Below are 13,355 nucleotides of genomic sequence, written 5' to 3'. Positions count from 1 at the left end.
TGCAGCACAACACTTTCGCACAACTCCCTCCAGCCCATCTGTACTTGACACCGGGACTCCGCCTCGGCATGTAAACACAGGCCCAAACGCTGCCATGGTTACCAACCACTTGTTCCTTGCTCACAGCCATAACACACTGACACTGACACTCCTGTGGCCTGAGGTGTAACAGCATTGGCAAGAGAACATGGGAGATGTTGAAGGATAAGTGTACTGGAGCAGAAAGGTCACGTATGTAAGGGGCGTGTCTTGGCAGGTGGAGGATATTCTCAGAAGGGCAGAGGAGAGGGTTTTCGTGAACCTAGAAATGTCCTCTGCGAACCTGGGCTGGAATGTCTGATGCAAGGAGACAAAGGCACGCTGAAGTCTGTCGACATTCAAGGGAAATAGGACAGCCCTTTGGAAAACAGGCAATAGAACTTCTGACAAGTAGCTTTCAAAATGTTTTCACCCTGTGCTTAAATACTCTGTTCATCAAACTTTAATAATCGATCAGTTGAATATAAAGGCCCAGTTTCCCAGTCATGGATTAAACTTAGTCCTAATGTAAGAGAACATTTCAACAAAGATCTGCATGGAAAAGGTTTTTAGTCTAGGACCTGGCTTTAGTCCATGTCTGGGAAACTGGGCCATAAACATCTTGTAAAAGATTATTTTGGACATCTCTCCTGCCGACCAGAGAAACAAGAGAACACCTCTTCAGAGTAACTCTCTCTTTCTGTTAATCGATCATGAATAGAAAAATGCAAGAAAACACTACAAAAATGACTTGAGTTTCTTTAAAAATGTTTAATCGAAAAGTATTGGCACAAATATATTTGTCAGCCTTCAGTCTACGATGCCTGTGGTGTTATCAGTACAGTCGTTATGTAACAGTACAGTTGTTATGTATCAGCTTTGTGAGAGAAGGTCACATGTGCACAATCAGTGATAAACATTTAACAACAAAAAACACTTCAATTTCCCTGAGCTTCATGTCATTAGGCAGTGTACACGCTAAATAAATAAGAAGTGCAAAAGCAATTCACATTTGACTAAAAGGCACAAATGAGCATCGGAAAGTGCTAAAACCCAATACAATCGAAGCAATCAGCAACAACACTATATTATTTCCCCCTCAAGGTCAACAAAAGAGTCATAAACAGCTCTAGATCTGAGAAGTTCTCTCAGTTCTCCAGTTCTGGTGGCTGAACACATCTGAGGCGTAGAGGCTGGGGTTTGCAGAGTTCTTGGGGCCGAGGGTTCCCATCCTGGACCACAAGGTGGGCCGCTTCAACGTGCGGCTGGGGGGCCGAGACAGAGACCAAAAGGCTTGATTGTTCCCTGAGCCCTCAGGCTCCACGATCACTCGGTAGTTCTGCCCCCTGTTGTCATCCCAGAGAGGCGTCGATCCACCACCGGCTCGACAGGACACACAGAACTCCACGCGCTCTTTGGGGTCCAGGTTCTGGGGCACGGCCACGCTGAAGACAAACAGGTCGGCGTCCAGGCCGGCGGAGCGCTGCACAGAGGAGGAGCAGGGCACCTCCTTGTAGCTCCTCCAGGAGTCGAAGGTCACCCGCACGTGGGCGGTCTTGTCGAAGCCGGCGTTGCAGACGCGCACGGTGCCGCTGAGAGACGTCTCAAACACGCTGCAGCTCTCCAGCTGCACCCCCGTCTCCTGCAGGCGGCTGTGGAAGGCCTTGAAGTCCTGGTTGGGCTGAGGGAAGGCCAGCCGCAGCCTGTGGCGCGGGCCCGGAGGCGTCCGGACCAGCAGCCCGGAGAGGGGCTCTGCGGCCGGGGAGACTGAGGGGGAGCTGCAGGGGCACACGGAGGGGGAGGTGGGTTCTTGGATGAACAGACGCACCATCGTCAGAGAAAGTCCCAGAGCGTCGGCGAAGACCACGCGCCTCTTCTTCGGGGTCCCGTCCTCCCTGCGCATGCAGCTCTTGGTGGTTGTGCGCTCGAGGGAGGAGGAGGAGGATGAAGAAGAGGAGCGCGGGGTCAGGCGGAAGCTGGGCCGGTGGGCCTGGATGTCTCTGGGCTGGCTGTGAGGATACAGGGACTTCAGGGTGGTGACACCCATGAGGTGGCAGAGAGGTTGACTCTGGCACAGTGACAGCCTCATGGCCATGTCCACCGGCGTCACAGATGACTGGGACATCATGGGATGCCCTACAAATGCAGGGAGAACTCTGAAGAGAGGAAGAGAGAGAGAGAGAATGAGGGGGATTAGCATGGCTGAGGAGACCGGATTAGAAGAAAAAACTGTCAAGTTAACACACTCCCTGTGTGGTTTTGGGAGTGTCGTTCTTTTGTTGCTGAATACTTACTTTGTGCAGTTCATTTCCAGGCGGTTTGAGTAGGCTTGAAATCCTGAGCGTTTGCAAAAGCAGATACACTGTTACAAATGTCCACTTAAACCTAGGAAAGATAAAAATAAAAGTTTGTCAGCAGTTTACCAGGAAAATGAATAATTTGAACAAAACCATCAGAAAGATAGTATCTAGATTGAATATAGAAGTTTGCAGGCGTTGGTAATTCTACTTACAGGATTGCTGTCAATTCAATTCGTTCGGTAAATCAATCAACGACATCTTATTTAAGAAAAGAAAAGTACAATACTGCAGAACTACTACCTCGTACAAGTTAAAGGATTAAAAGACCATGAATAACAGCAGCGTCTTTCACTAGTCGCTCTCCGTGAGATACTGAACTCCACACCCAGACACTCATCTATACTCTTCACTCAGTCGAGACGAGTATGTTTGGAATGAGACCGCACCCCCGGTGAGTCATAACACCGAGCATAGGCGAGACTTCACCCAATGAAAATGTTTCTCGGCGAGAAATGACAACATTCAACACTCACCGAGGCATCGTCTGGGTCTTTAGCCTACTGTAGATTTGAGAACACATTAAAAGATAACTGCGTAGTGGAGTTTGTTAGAAAAATTTATGAAACTGTAAACTATATGGTTAAGTAAACAGACACCTACAGCGTTAATCCACGAGGATAACCAGTTATTCGTGTCATACGATTTATTTACTAATTGGCCCACTTAAAGCGGTATTAATATCAGTCCCAAGGTTACATTGTCATAAAACTTGTTTTTCAACAACGTAGAACATTGGGTTCCGTTTCGCTGTTTGTTTATGTTTATAAAGCTATACCAAAATGTTCAGATTGATATCAATACTGACAATTAGCACGCATACGTGTGATTAAGTTAAAATTAACACGTGGTTAAACATAGTGTACAGCATTTAACCAGATGTTATTATTACACGTAGACATGCGTGCTAGCTCTTCCATCGGTAAACTTGTAACCTTGAGTCATAAGAGTCGTCATATCACAGCTGAACTTCAGATATGCAGCTAAACACAGACGCACCGAGCACACGATAATGCATCAGGGTCCATTCATAACGGCGGACACTTCATTTTCCAATATTAATTTGACCCTAGTAATGAGAATTGCTTTTTCCATATGTCCTATGTTTAACTAATAGATAATAGATAACTAAATAAAAGGCAATAAATAACAAAGGCAATGGTTATTTTCATCATCAATCCAAGGTCGAGTCAGGGATACGGCAATACAAATACCCAAATGACCAAGTCGGGGAGGCATGCTCCGGTCGTCGGTGCACATGAATCACCATGGCATGAGTAAACCCTTTTACAAATAACAGATTGCATAGCCACTCATCTGGCATTCAACAGCTTCAACTCCCCTCAACCCAGATAATGCTAAATCTTAGTCACTACAACAGAACAGGCAAACTGAACCACCAGACTACAAGTAATGTAAGAGTAACATCATAAACAGGTGTTAATCAGGTGAGTAAGAACGGTCCGGTAATCAGTGTGTAAGTCTGTCTGAGTCTGTCTATCCGTCTGTTTTAGGACCGTGGTCTAGAGCTATGTGTGGTATGCAGGTAGTTTGTTTAAGATCACGTGTCGTCAATCCTCTCCTGATTGACGGCTCGGAGAAGCACTTGGCAAAATTCTGAGAAAGCGTTGTTTTTCGTTCAAGGCCTGACACGACGTGAAACAGTTCAGGGAAGCGGCATTAGATTACAATTGATCTGTGTTGCAGATTTGAGCATTGTTCTGATATGTGTGTGTGAGTGTGTGTGTGTGCGCGTGTGTGTGTGTGTCAATGTGTGAGTAGTGAGAGGGGGTGGGCAGGTTGTTACATGCTGCATTACAGTAAGAAACCCTACATTTCGAACATGACTACTCCGTTTTCATCTAACTCCAGCTGTGACTTTGTTCCATCCTGATTAGAAGTATTTACTGTGGATTAAGATAGTGTAAATATCTGACAGCCCCAGGTCAGAGGTCAAGAGGTCATGAGTGTGTTGGCCTGCCGGAGTACCTGTTGTTGAAGACTTTCACAACGTCCTTTACAACGTAGGAAAGAAAGGCTGTGGATTTATGTGACAGTGTGAGTTTAGAATTGTTACCAAAGGAAGATGTATGGAAGCAAATCAGTAACATAATGTTTTGAATTTGAAAACGCATCGAATACTTAATATTGAAATGTAAAAACCACCGAATTAGTTAGTTTTGAATTCACCTCTTTAACAAAATAGAACAAAACAAAAAAGTTCTGATCCAAAAATTCACGGTTCGGATATATTCGTAATTTCGACCAGTAAAATTCTGATCTCAATATTAAGTATTAAATGCCTTTTAAAAACATTATGTCACTGATTTGATTCCATTATGATGATTAAACCAACTTTATTGAGAATGATCTTCTGACAGCTTAGATGTCATTAACCCATCATGTATCTGCTTCTGGCAATGTTAAAAACTTGTTCCATAACAGCTGAATATTGTATCCTGTTTTGCACTTGTTGCCATAACCTTGTCAATCATCCTATAATTGGTTCCTTGAAAACACCTTGCTCTAAGATGAATCTTAGCAAACAACAAGAACTTATAGGTCATACAGATATGCACAAGACTGTGACTTTGGTCTTCTATTACTTGGGTTTACAATCACTGTTTCTAAACTTGGCTGTTTTCTTCACAGAACTCTGGAATACTGGAACACTGGGGCACTGGAGCCCTGGAACACTGGAGCCCTGGAACACTGGAGCCCTGGAACACTGGAGCCCTGGAACACTGGAGCCCTGGAACACTGGAGCCCTGGAATACTGGAACACTGGAACACTTGAGCCCTGGAACACTGGAGCCCTGGAACACACAAGCCCTGGAACACACAAGCCCTGGAATACTGGAACACTGGAACACTGGAGCCCTGGAACACTGCGACCATGGAAATGTCATGTTTTGGGAACAGGAAACAGTAGTGGCAGCGTGCCAGCTGGTTGTGCTCCTCATTATGGATGCTTGAAGGCTGCCATCTGCTGGGCAAGAGGGATTTACTGGAGATGTGGCTTGTGAATGACATCCTACAGATCATTCAATAGAACTGGTGCTGTATTGTTTTCTGTAAAATGGTTTGCTTTGGGATATACACATATGTGTGGGTAAGTGTAAGTGTTTGTGTTAGTAACATGACCTTCTTAATTTGTAACAGCTTGACAGCAATGTTTATATTTGTGCAAGTTCCAGCCAAGGCAGAGATCAATACAGGAACCACAGCAAGGCTTGGGTACATTTAAAGTGACATCAGCCCTGAGAATGTTCCAGTAGCAGAATGTATCTGTTGAGACAGATCAATAGTCCACATTTAGTCAAGTAATCTCTGTCGATTCACCGAAACTGGCGATGGATTACAAGGAGGTTTTCCACGCAAAAAAACATTGATTTCTAAAAAGTCTATACCCAATTAACTCTTTCGACAAAGCAAGAATGTACGTGTGTTAGTGGGTATGTGTGTACCTTAGTGTGTGTGTGTGTCTGTGTGTCTATTTTCACGTGGCCGGCTGACTCGGGTCAAGGAGGGAGACGAGCCGGTGGGAAATTCTTCGTCTACAAGAACAACACTTTTTACTCGTATGCATTTTCATGTACTTCCACTTGATGGCAGTAGGGCACCAGAGCTGCTGTCCTCTCTGCAGGTCACATGTCTCATCCAGCTCACATGGAAAACACACTGGTACAAACCAGAAATGATAGCCCTCCAAAGGGGAAAACTTAACCTGTTGGAGCAAGGTCCATGTGTGTATCTTGCGCCTGCAATCTGGCAGACAGAAAGAAGCTCTTACTTTCCACAAACCCACTGTCACCTTTGTACTTCGCCAAAGGTTTACAAAGCCATGCACTGAACCGTAAAATAGCTGTTGCCCAGAATATACAGTAGAGAAGTGCCACACACACAAACACACACCCACACACATACACAAACACACTAATATTTACATCCTGAACAGGTGCATAAAGGAGAAATGTTATATTTGTCATTACTCTGTCTGGTCTGTTGTCAGCACCGATATTTGAGTTTGGATCCAACATGCCCTTGAATGACAACTATCTATGAATGGCATCCACAGTAGTACTGCAGGTAGTACCCCCCCAGGTACTGCTCCATGGACCAGACTAGAGGACATCCAATCCCTGTCGTAACTAACCTGATTCAACCAGCTAATTATTAGAATCAGGTATTCTCAGGTATTCTCAGGTATTCTCAAGTGTTCCAGGGCTCCAGTATTCCAGGGCTCCAGTATTCCAGGGCTCCAGTATTCCAGGGCTCCAGTGTTCCAGGGCTCCAGTATTCCAGGGCTCCAGTGTTCCAGGGCTCCAGTATTCCAGGGCTCCAGTGTACCAGGGCTCCAGTTCCAGAGGATGTTCCAGTTCCTAATAGCTCTCTGGAAAGATAGTTGGAGACCACTGGACTAGATCCTGTTCTGAGCATAATAGAGGCATCAAGCCTCAAACTAGATATCTGAATCTCTTCCCACCCTGGATCTAACGGAGTCAGGTGGCTGAGCGGTGAGGGAAGCGGGCTAGTAATCTAAAGGTTTCCAGTTTGATTCCCCAGCCGTGCCAAATGACGTTGTGTCCTTGGGCAAGGCGCTTCACCCTACTTACATTTACATTTAGTAGACGCTCTTATCCAGAGCGACTTACAGTAAGTACAGGGACATTCCCCCGAGGCAAGTAGGGTGAAGTGGACACAACAAGGACACAACGTCAGTTAGCTTGACCGGGAATCGAACTGGCAACCTTCAGATTACTAGCCCGATTCCCTCACCGCTCAGCCACCTGACTCCTACTTGCCTCGGGGGGAAATGTCCCTGTACTTACTGTAAGTCGCTCTGGATAAGAGCGTCTGCTAAATGACTAAATGTAAATGTAAACGTCAGCACAAAACTATCGTATGAAACATAGCTGTGCCCAGCTGCACACAAGCCTCTTTCCCGCTCCATTACCACAACAGGAAGTATATACCTACTTTAATGTAAATATATACTTTGTTACCTCCTCCCTAGGGAGCTACTGTCTAAAAGATCGCAAGTGGTTAATGAACATAGAAGAATCCCAGTGCTATCACTTAGCATGGCCCATATTGCATGTTGTATTGACCCTTGAGACAGAACAGCACATGGAATAACCTAGTTTCTCCAAAGCCGTTCATGATCCCATGGCTGTGTCCATGTTCAGCCTGATACCTGGGAGAATGCCGTGTTGTTGGGAAGCTGGAGAACGTTGCTTTTCTTTTTCATTAAACGCCTTCTGTCGAGGGAAGACTTCATTAAACTCAAACTCATCCCAGCAAGAGAACACGACGGCCGTTCTCCCCAAAGGCAAGCTCTTGGCCATGGTGAGTCCAAGAAATAAACTCAGATTCAATCAAAATGCACAATTCCTCTGAGGGTTTGGCTGAGAGGATTTATCAGCATGAATGACTGGGATGTATCTTTCCGAACCTCCTTTTTTGTGTCCTGCGTGAATCAACTGGAGACGACCCAGTAGGACACAAGGCCTGCCCTAAGCTGCCCCCTCACGGAAAAGACGGAGAATTCATTAGTACATTAGAAGTGCACTCTGGGAAATCTGAAACAGTCTCCCGAGTGCTTCCATCTTCACTCCTTCATTCCCTGTGAAGAAACTGCAGTTTGATCTCATCTTCTTCCTTAAAACCAAGCCTTACTCGTTTTCACTTTAACAGACTATTTTTGACTTCCAGTGGAATTAAAGTACGGAGCCGAGATGCCGTCAAATTAGTTGGTTTCCACGCAGGGGTGTAAATGTGCATTAAGGGACTCCTGTTGTCTTCTCAATGGCGGTGAAAGAGGTACATTAGTGTGATATAAACTGCTTAGAATGTGTGTAAAATCAATCAGAGGATTGATAGGTTTTGGTTCGGTTGATGCTGCTCTGGTTATACAACACTGCTTCAATCGCATCAACATCAAATTACTGGTAGTTTGAAAGGATGTCTAACGACCAAGCTGACATATGTTCAGAAAATATTCAGTCTTGTAAAACTGTTTTCATGCTTGGACTACTTTGTGAGTCTCATCCACCCACGTTCTCCTCTGTGGAGGACAAGGGTCAAACTATGACCACATGGTCAGCAGCTCTGGGAATTGTAAGACATGTCTTTTACCACATGGTTGGCTCGCCCTCATTTTTTCCGTTTGTCTGGACAAGTCACAACACTCTCTGCTGTGCTGGAAGAAGGCCTGTGCTTGTAATATATTATGAGGTGGCATGATGTTTGATTACACAGCCACCTGCAGGTATGGCTGTGCTGCATGAGCAAGCCAGAGGACCACCCACTCACAAGAAAACGTCTGACCGGTTGATAGGAAACGACTGTGATGTGTGGGATAGGCCGCAACCATCCAGTACTGTACCGTAAATAAATCGCACAAAATGATAGCTACTGTATTATTTATGTGGTTTAAGGAAATATCACCATAAGCCAATTGTTTTTTGGGGGTGGGACTTAAAAGACCATGAAGAGAAAGACCTAGAAATATTGGATTCTGAGAAATATATACGCATTATCACCTTATTTCAGTCTCTGTTCATTTGAGTCTTTTATTCTCGCTATTTAGTTGTCATTGTTTCGACCCATTCTGCCTGAGGCAGAATTATATCAGAGCCTTTTAGTTCTCCATGAATATTTCATTGTCAAAAATCGCCCCAAAGCAATGGACAGTGCGTGAGATTTTCTTTTGATTTGAGATCTAACTATCAAGAAATCAATTTATTTTGCTTGAATAATTCAAGGTTTAATGGGATGAAAATTGTTGAGAGCTGTTGTGAGGCAAGGGGGAGGTTGGGGGACATTTGTCCACACACCTGTCAATCAAAACATAGCAACCAACAGCCTCTCAGTGCTGAACAACTCAGCCCATTTTAGTGTGCAACACTATGCTGCTACTGATATGTAAATGTGTACATATAGAATTATATAAAGAGTTTGTTGTCACCATCCTATCCTACGCTGCAGGTCAGGTGGGGTCAGATGGCTGAGCGGTTAGGGAATCGGGCTAGTAATCTGAAGGTTGCCAGTTCGATTCCCGGCCGTGCAAAATGACGTTATGTCCTTGGGCAAGACACTTCACCCAACTTGCCTCGGGGGAATGTCCCTGTACTTACTGTAAGTCCCTCTGGATAAGAGCGTCTGCTAAATGACTAAATGTAAATGTACTGAGTTTGTGGTGGCTATTCTATGTGACTAGTTGTCCGTTTTACAAGTTTGTCTCGACTTGAAATCACGAAAATCAGGAAACCTTGACTGAATCATGCAGAAAAGCAGTTTGTCTCGGTGAGTAGGTTGTCCTCTCTTGTGGGACATTATAAAACCCCGGAGAACACATTGAGACAACTCCCCAGGTTTAATTTCCACAGTAATTGTTCCACGGATTGCTTTCATGTTCCACACACCGCTTACCTCTTTCAGAACTTTCAATCCCATTATTGAGTGGAAATGTTGACGTGCACCTCATGTTTTATGACGGGGCGCTAATGCAAAATGTTCAGAGGGAAGAATTAACACGGGGACCTAAAAATGAGACAAGGTGCAAAGAAAGAGAAAGAAATAAATAAAGAAGGAAGAAAGGATTGAAAGGTTTAGGTGAAGTATCTAAGTTCTACATCAGTATTTAAGGATCCATGACTCACTGGTATGACAGTTGGGAAAGAGAAAGTTATTTTCAATAGCAGCCCTCCTGCATGTCTCCTGGGTGACTGGCTATCGAACGGTCACAGAGGGCTCCACTCTAGGGGCAATGGATGAAATCACGGCATTGACTTTCCAATATCAGCTCTCTCTGCCATAATAAAGACCTGGTGGAGGGCAAGTGGCCGAGGGAGCACCTAATTCCTGCAAGGTGAGAGGCTGCGCTATGTTACAGCTCTCAAAATTCGTAAAAAATACAAATGACATGTACTGACTCCGCATCCACGCGCTTTCCGAGGTTCCACTTCAAACCACCCTGTTTTCCCCTGCCTACGTCTGTCTCTATCTCTTTTCTTTTCATATCTCATCTCCAACCTCCCCCTTCTCTGTGCTGCGGTTTTTATTTCCCAAATGTGACACGAGACATATTTGTCAGTGTCGGGACTGTGCACACCTTCTCGTCGACCTTGAGTTCGTCACAAAGTCAGTGCAGAAGACACTGCAGCCGTGTCATTATCTTTCTAAACCTGTCAACGGCCGACCTCTCGCCCACCTCCGGTGCTTCTGTCCTCGGCGTTGGGACAGGAGTCGGATGAGTTGTCAAAGACAAGCGGGTAGGAATACAGAATTACAGCTGCCACTCAAGAAATGGTTCTGGAAAACACACGGACAAGTTTTGCCGTCACTCCGGTCTGTTGTTTGAACAATTGCTTTGCGCAGTTTTATTAAATGTCCTTTGTGGGTGTGTATATGATTATGCTACATTGTGTGTGTGTGTGTGTTGAGGGTGGCGGAGAGGCGGGGATGCAGAGTGGTGTAATGAGGTTCTGTGTGGGAGAAGGATGGAGGTGCTCGTTTAGAGGTTAGCCCAGGGGAAACCGCTGTACTTTACAAAGGATTCAATCACATTCGCGAGTCACGTCGCAACTGTCCAGAATCACAATTTAATTTCAAAAGTTTACAATTGCGTTAGGGAGCCTTGAAGAGAGAAGCGAGGAGCACGGGAAGGGCATCCTGGTGTTTTTGTTGGAAGCTGCAGATAAGAAGCAGACTCTAAGTGAGCTAAATGAGAAATAGCGCCGGCACAGCTGTTGTTCCATTAAGGACCCCTTGGAGAAGGCGTTTAAGGGGGGGCCGGGAGGAGAGGAGGAGGGTTGGGCGCCAGCCACCCCCGCCACATCTGCCAGAGGCTCCAGCCTTTCATTTGGTGACGGAAAGAACGTCTAATTTGGTGAGGAGGCCTATTATTGCTGCTTGTGTGCTAGTCATCATCAATTCATGGACCCGGAGATGAGGCTGAGATGGGTTCCCTGCCAGTGTCCATTTCTTGCTGAGATCACATCAGCTAGGAGCTACTGAAGCACCTCTCTCACCTCTGTTTACGACGGCTCCCAGCAGGGAAGCGCTGGCACGGACAGCAACAATACCCCATGACGCTTTCCGCTGTCTCCTGTTTTTTGTATTTTACATTTCTTTTGTTGCTTTGGCGGTGGAAGGTGACTGGCCTTTGTGTTGCGGAGGCCAGGCCTGGGCAGGTTTCTCTGACAGGCTCAGGCAAACACGGAGAGTGGTTGCTCTGAGGAAAGAGGAGCATAGCTGGAGGAAGGAAAATGAAAAAAGGCTGCATTCATTAGTTTGACAGGTAGCCCAGGCTGTGCTTTGAAAGCCTTGTACGACATTTACTTCAATAAGTCCCATTTATTGTAGCCTGCAAAAAAACTTCAAAGTGCTTTCTTCTCATACATGGGAAGGGAATGACTCATTTCAAAGTAATACAATTGCCAGCATTCATTAATCAAATCTCAACTCTCTCTGCACTGGGCTGGGTGTGAATTTGCAACAGGCAGGCTGGGAAATGGTTGACACCCGAACAGAAGACCTGTGGGAAGATCAGGTTTGAGCCGGTTTGGTGCAGGAGACTGCAAGAGACACTGGGTTCTACATGAGATGCAACACATGTCTGATATGTGCGTATGACAGGTAAAACGTTTGTACTTTCAAACGCATTCTTTATGTTCATGCATTTTTTTGTACAAGGAAACTTCTAAAAAAGCTTTTCTCCTCCATACGAAACACTTACTGTTCTTTTCAGACAAACAGGTTATTTCTTTGATGAGCAATGACAGTCAGCCAAGAACTGGTTTTCCTGAGTGCTGCTATGTATATCAGCCAAAGGAGCATAATTACTGTATCTAAGAAGACATAAATTACTCCTCCAGCCTAACCCCGATCTAAAATGGTTCTTCTGTACTTTAACTATAGAGTTATTACACAGTTGATTTGAATACATTCTCTGGAATTCTCTGTCATAATAGCTAAAGGTCTGGTTCTTAGTGCTTCAGGGTGGGCATTACTGGCCAGGAGTACTGTATGCAATACTATACCATACCATACTAAACTATACTATACTATACTGTACCAGACAAAACTACACTATCCTATTCAAAACTATTCTATGCTATGCTATGCTATGCTATGCTATACTATACTATACTATACTGTACCAGACAAAACTACACTATCCTATACAAAACTATTCTATGCTATGCTATGCTATGCTATGCTATGCTATGCTATGCTACACTATACTATACAGCATTTTATTAAACTATCCTAAATCAGAGAGCTACTACTGTATGTAGATGGCATGTCAGTGGATCAGGGCCAGGGTTCACAGACAGCTAATTAAACATTCTTAAATTAGTGGTTCACTGTTAATTGGCCTACAGGAATACTAGATGCATACAGCAGGCATTAAACACCATGTCATCGTAGAGAAGCTGTGAAACACAAGCGCATTACATTCCTATATTTCTTGTCAGGGGTGGGTAATGTGGTTTCCTCTCCTGTGACTCTGACAGCCCCCTGGCATTTCAGCAGGGTGCGTCTCTTTCATCTACCCGCCAGCCTAGTTTCCAGCCTCAACAGGTCCTGGATTCTGTGTTTCCCCCTGCCTCCTCCTCCTCCCCGTGGCTCGTATCCCATCAGACCGGGGCTTGTTACTCGGAGACAAGACCCATTTCGATGTTTCTGGAAGAAATGAGTCTGGCGTCCCCTTTAGGGTTGCTCCTTGTTCTATTCTCTCTCCTCTCTTTCTTTCTGCCGTTCTGTTTATGGAAGATTGAGGCATCATAGATGAGAGTGTAATGAACATGACTATCTAACTATGTTGTCACTCTATTTAGGAGCTACCGGGGCCTGTGACCTCACACAGACATATCACGTGAATATGTGATGGTGGTAATGTCGGTATAAGTCGATTACAGACAAACAGTGTGTTTTCAATAAGCACAAAAAAACAACAACAGATTAATAGCT

At 45.0% G+C, this 13,355-nt stretch overlaps 1 protein-coding gene across 1 annotated transcript; it reads right to left on the bottom strand.

The window, feature by feature from the left end:
• Positions 1-773: 773 nt before the first annotated feature.
• ppp1r3c2a (protein phosphatase 1 regulatory subunit 3C2, duplicate a) lies at positions 774-2,867 on the bottom strand. The gene is made up of 3 exons (XM_062484534.1): positions 2,531-2,867; positions 2,313-2,403; positions 774-2,174 (listed from the first exon to the last, which is right to left on the bottom strand). The coding sequence occupies exons 2-3, from the start codon at positions 2,324-2,326 to the stop codon at positions 1,148-1,150; spliced, it is 1,041 nt and encodes a 346-aa protein (XP_062340518.1). The 5' UTR covers positions 2,327-2,403; positions 2,531-2,867; the 3' UTR covers positions 774-1,147.
• Between the last annotated feature and the right edge of the window lie 10,488 nt (positions 2,868-13,355).

The sequence above is a fragment of the Osmerus eperlanus genome, chromosome 18 (assembly GCF_963692335.1).
Source record: "Osmerus eperlanus chromosome 18, fOsmEpe2.1, whole genome shotgun sequence".
NCBI classification, from domain to species: domain Eukaryota; kingdom Metazoa; phylum Chordata; class Actinopteri; order Osmeriformes; family Osmeridae; genus Osmerus; species Osmerus eperlanus.
This window is presented reverse-complemented; position numbering and strand designations above follow the sequence as displayed.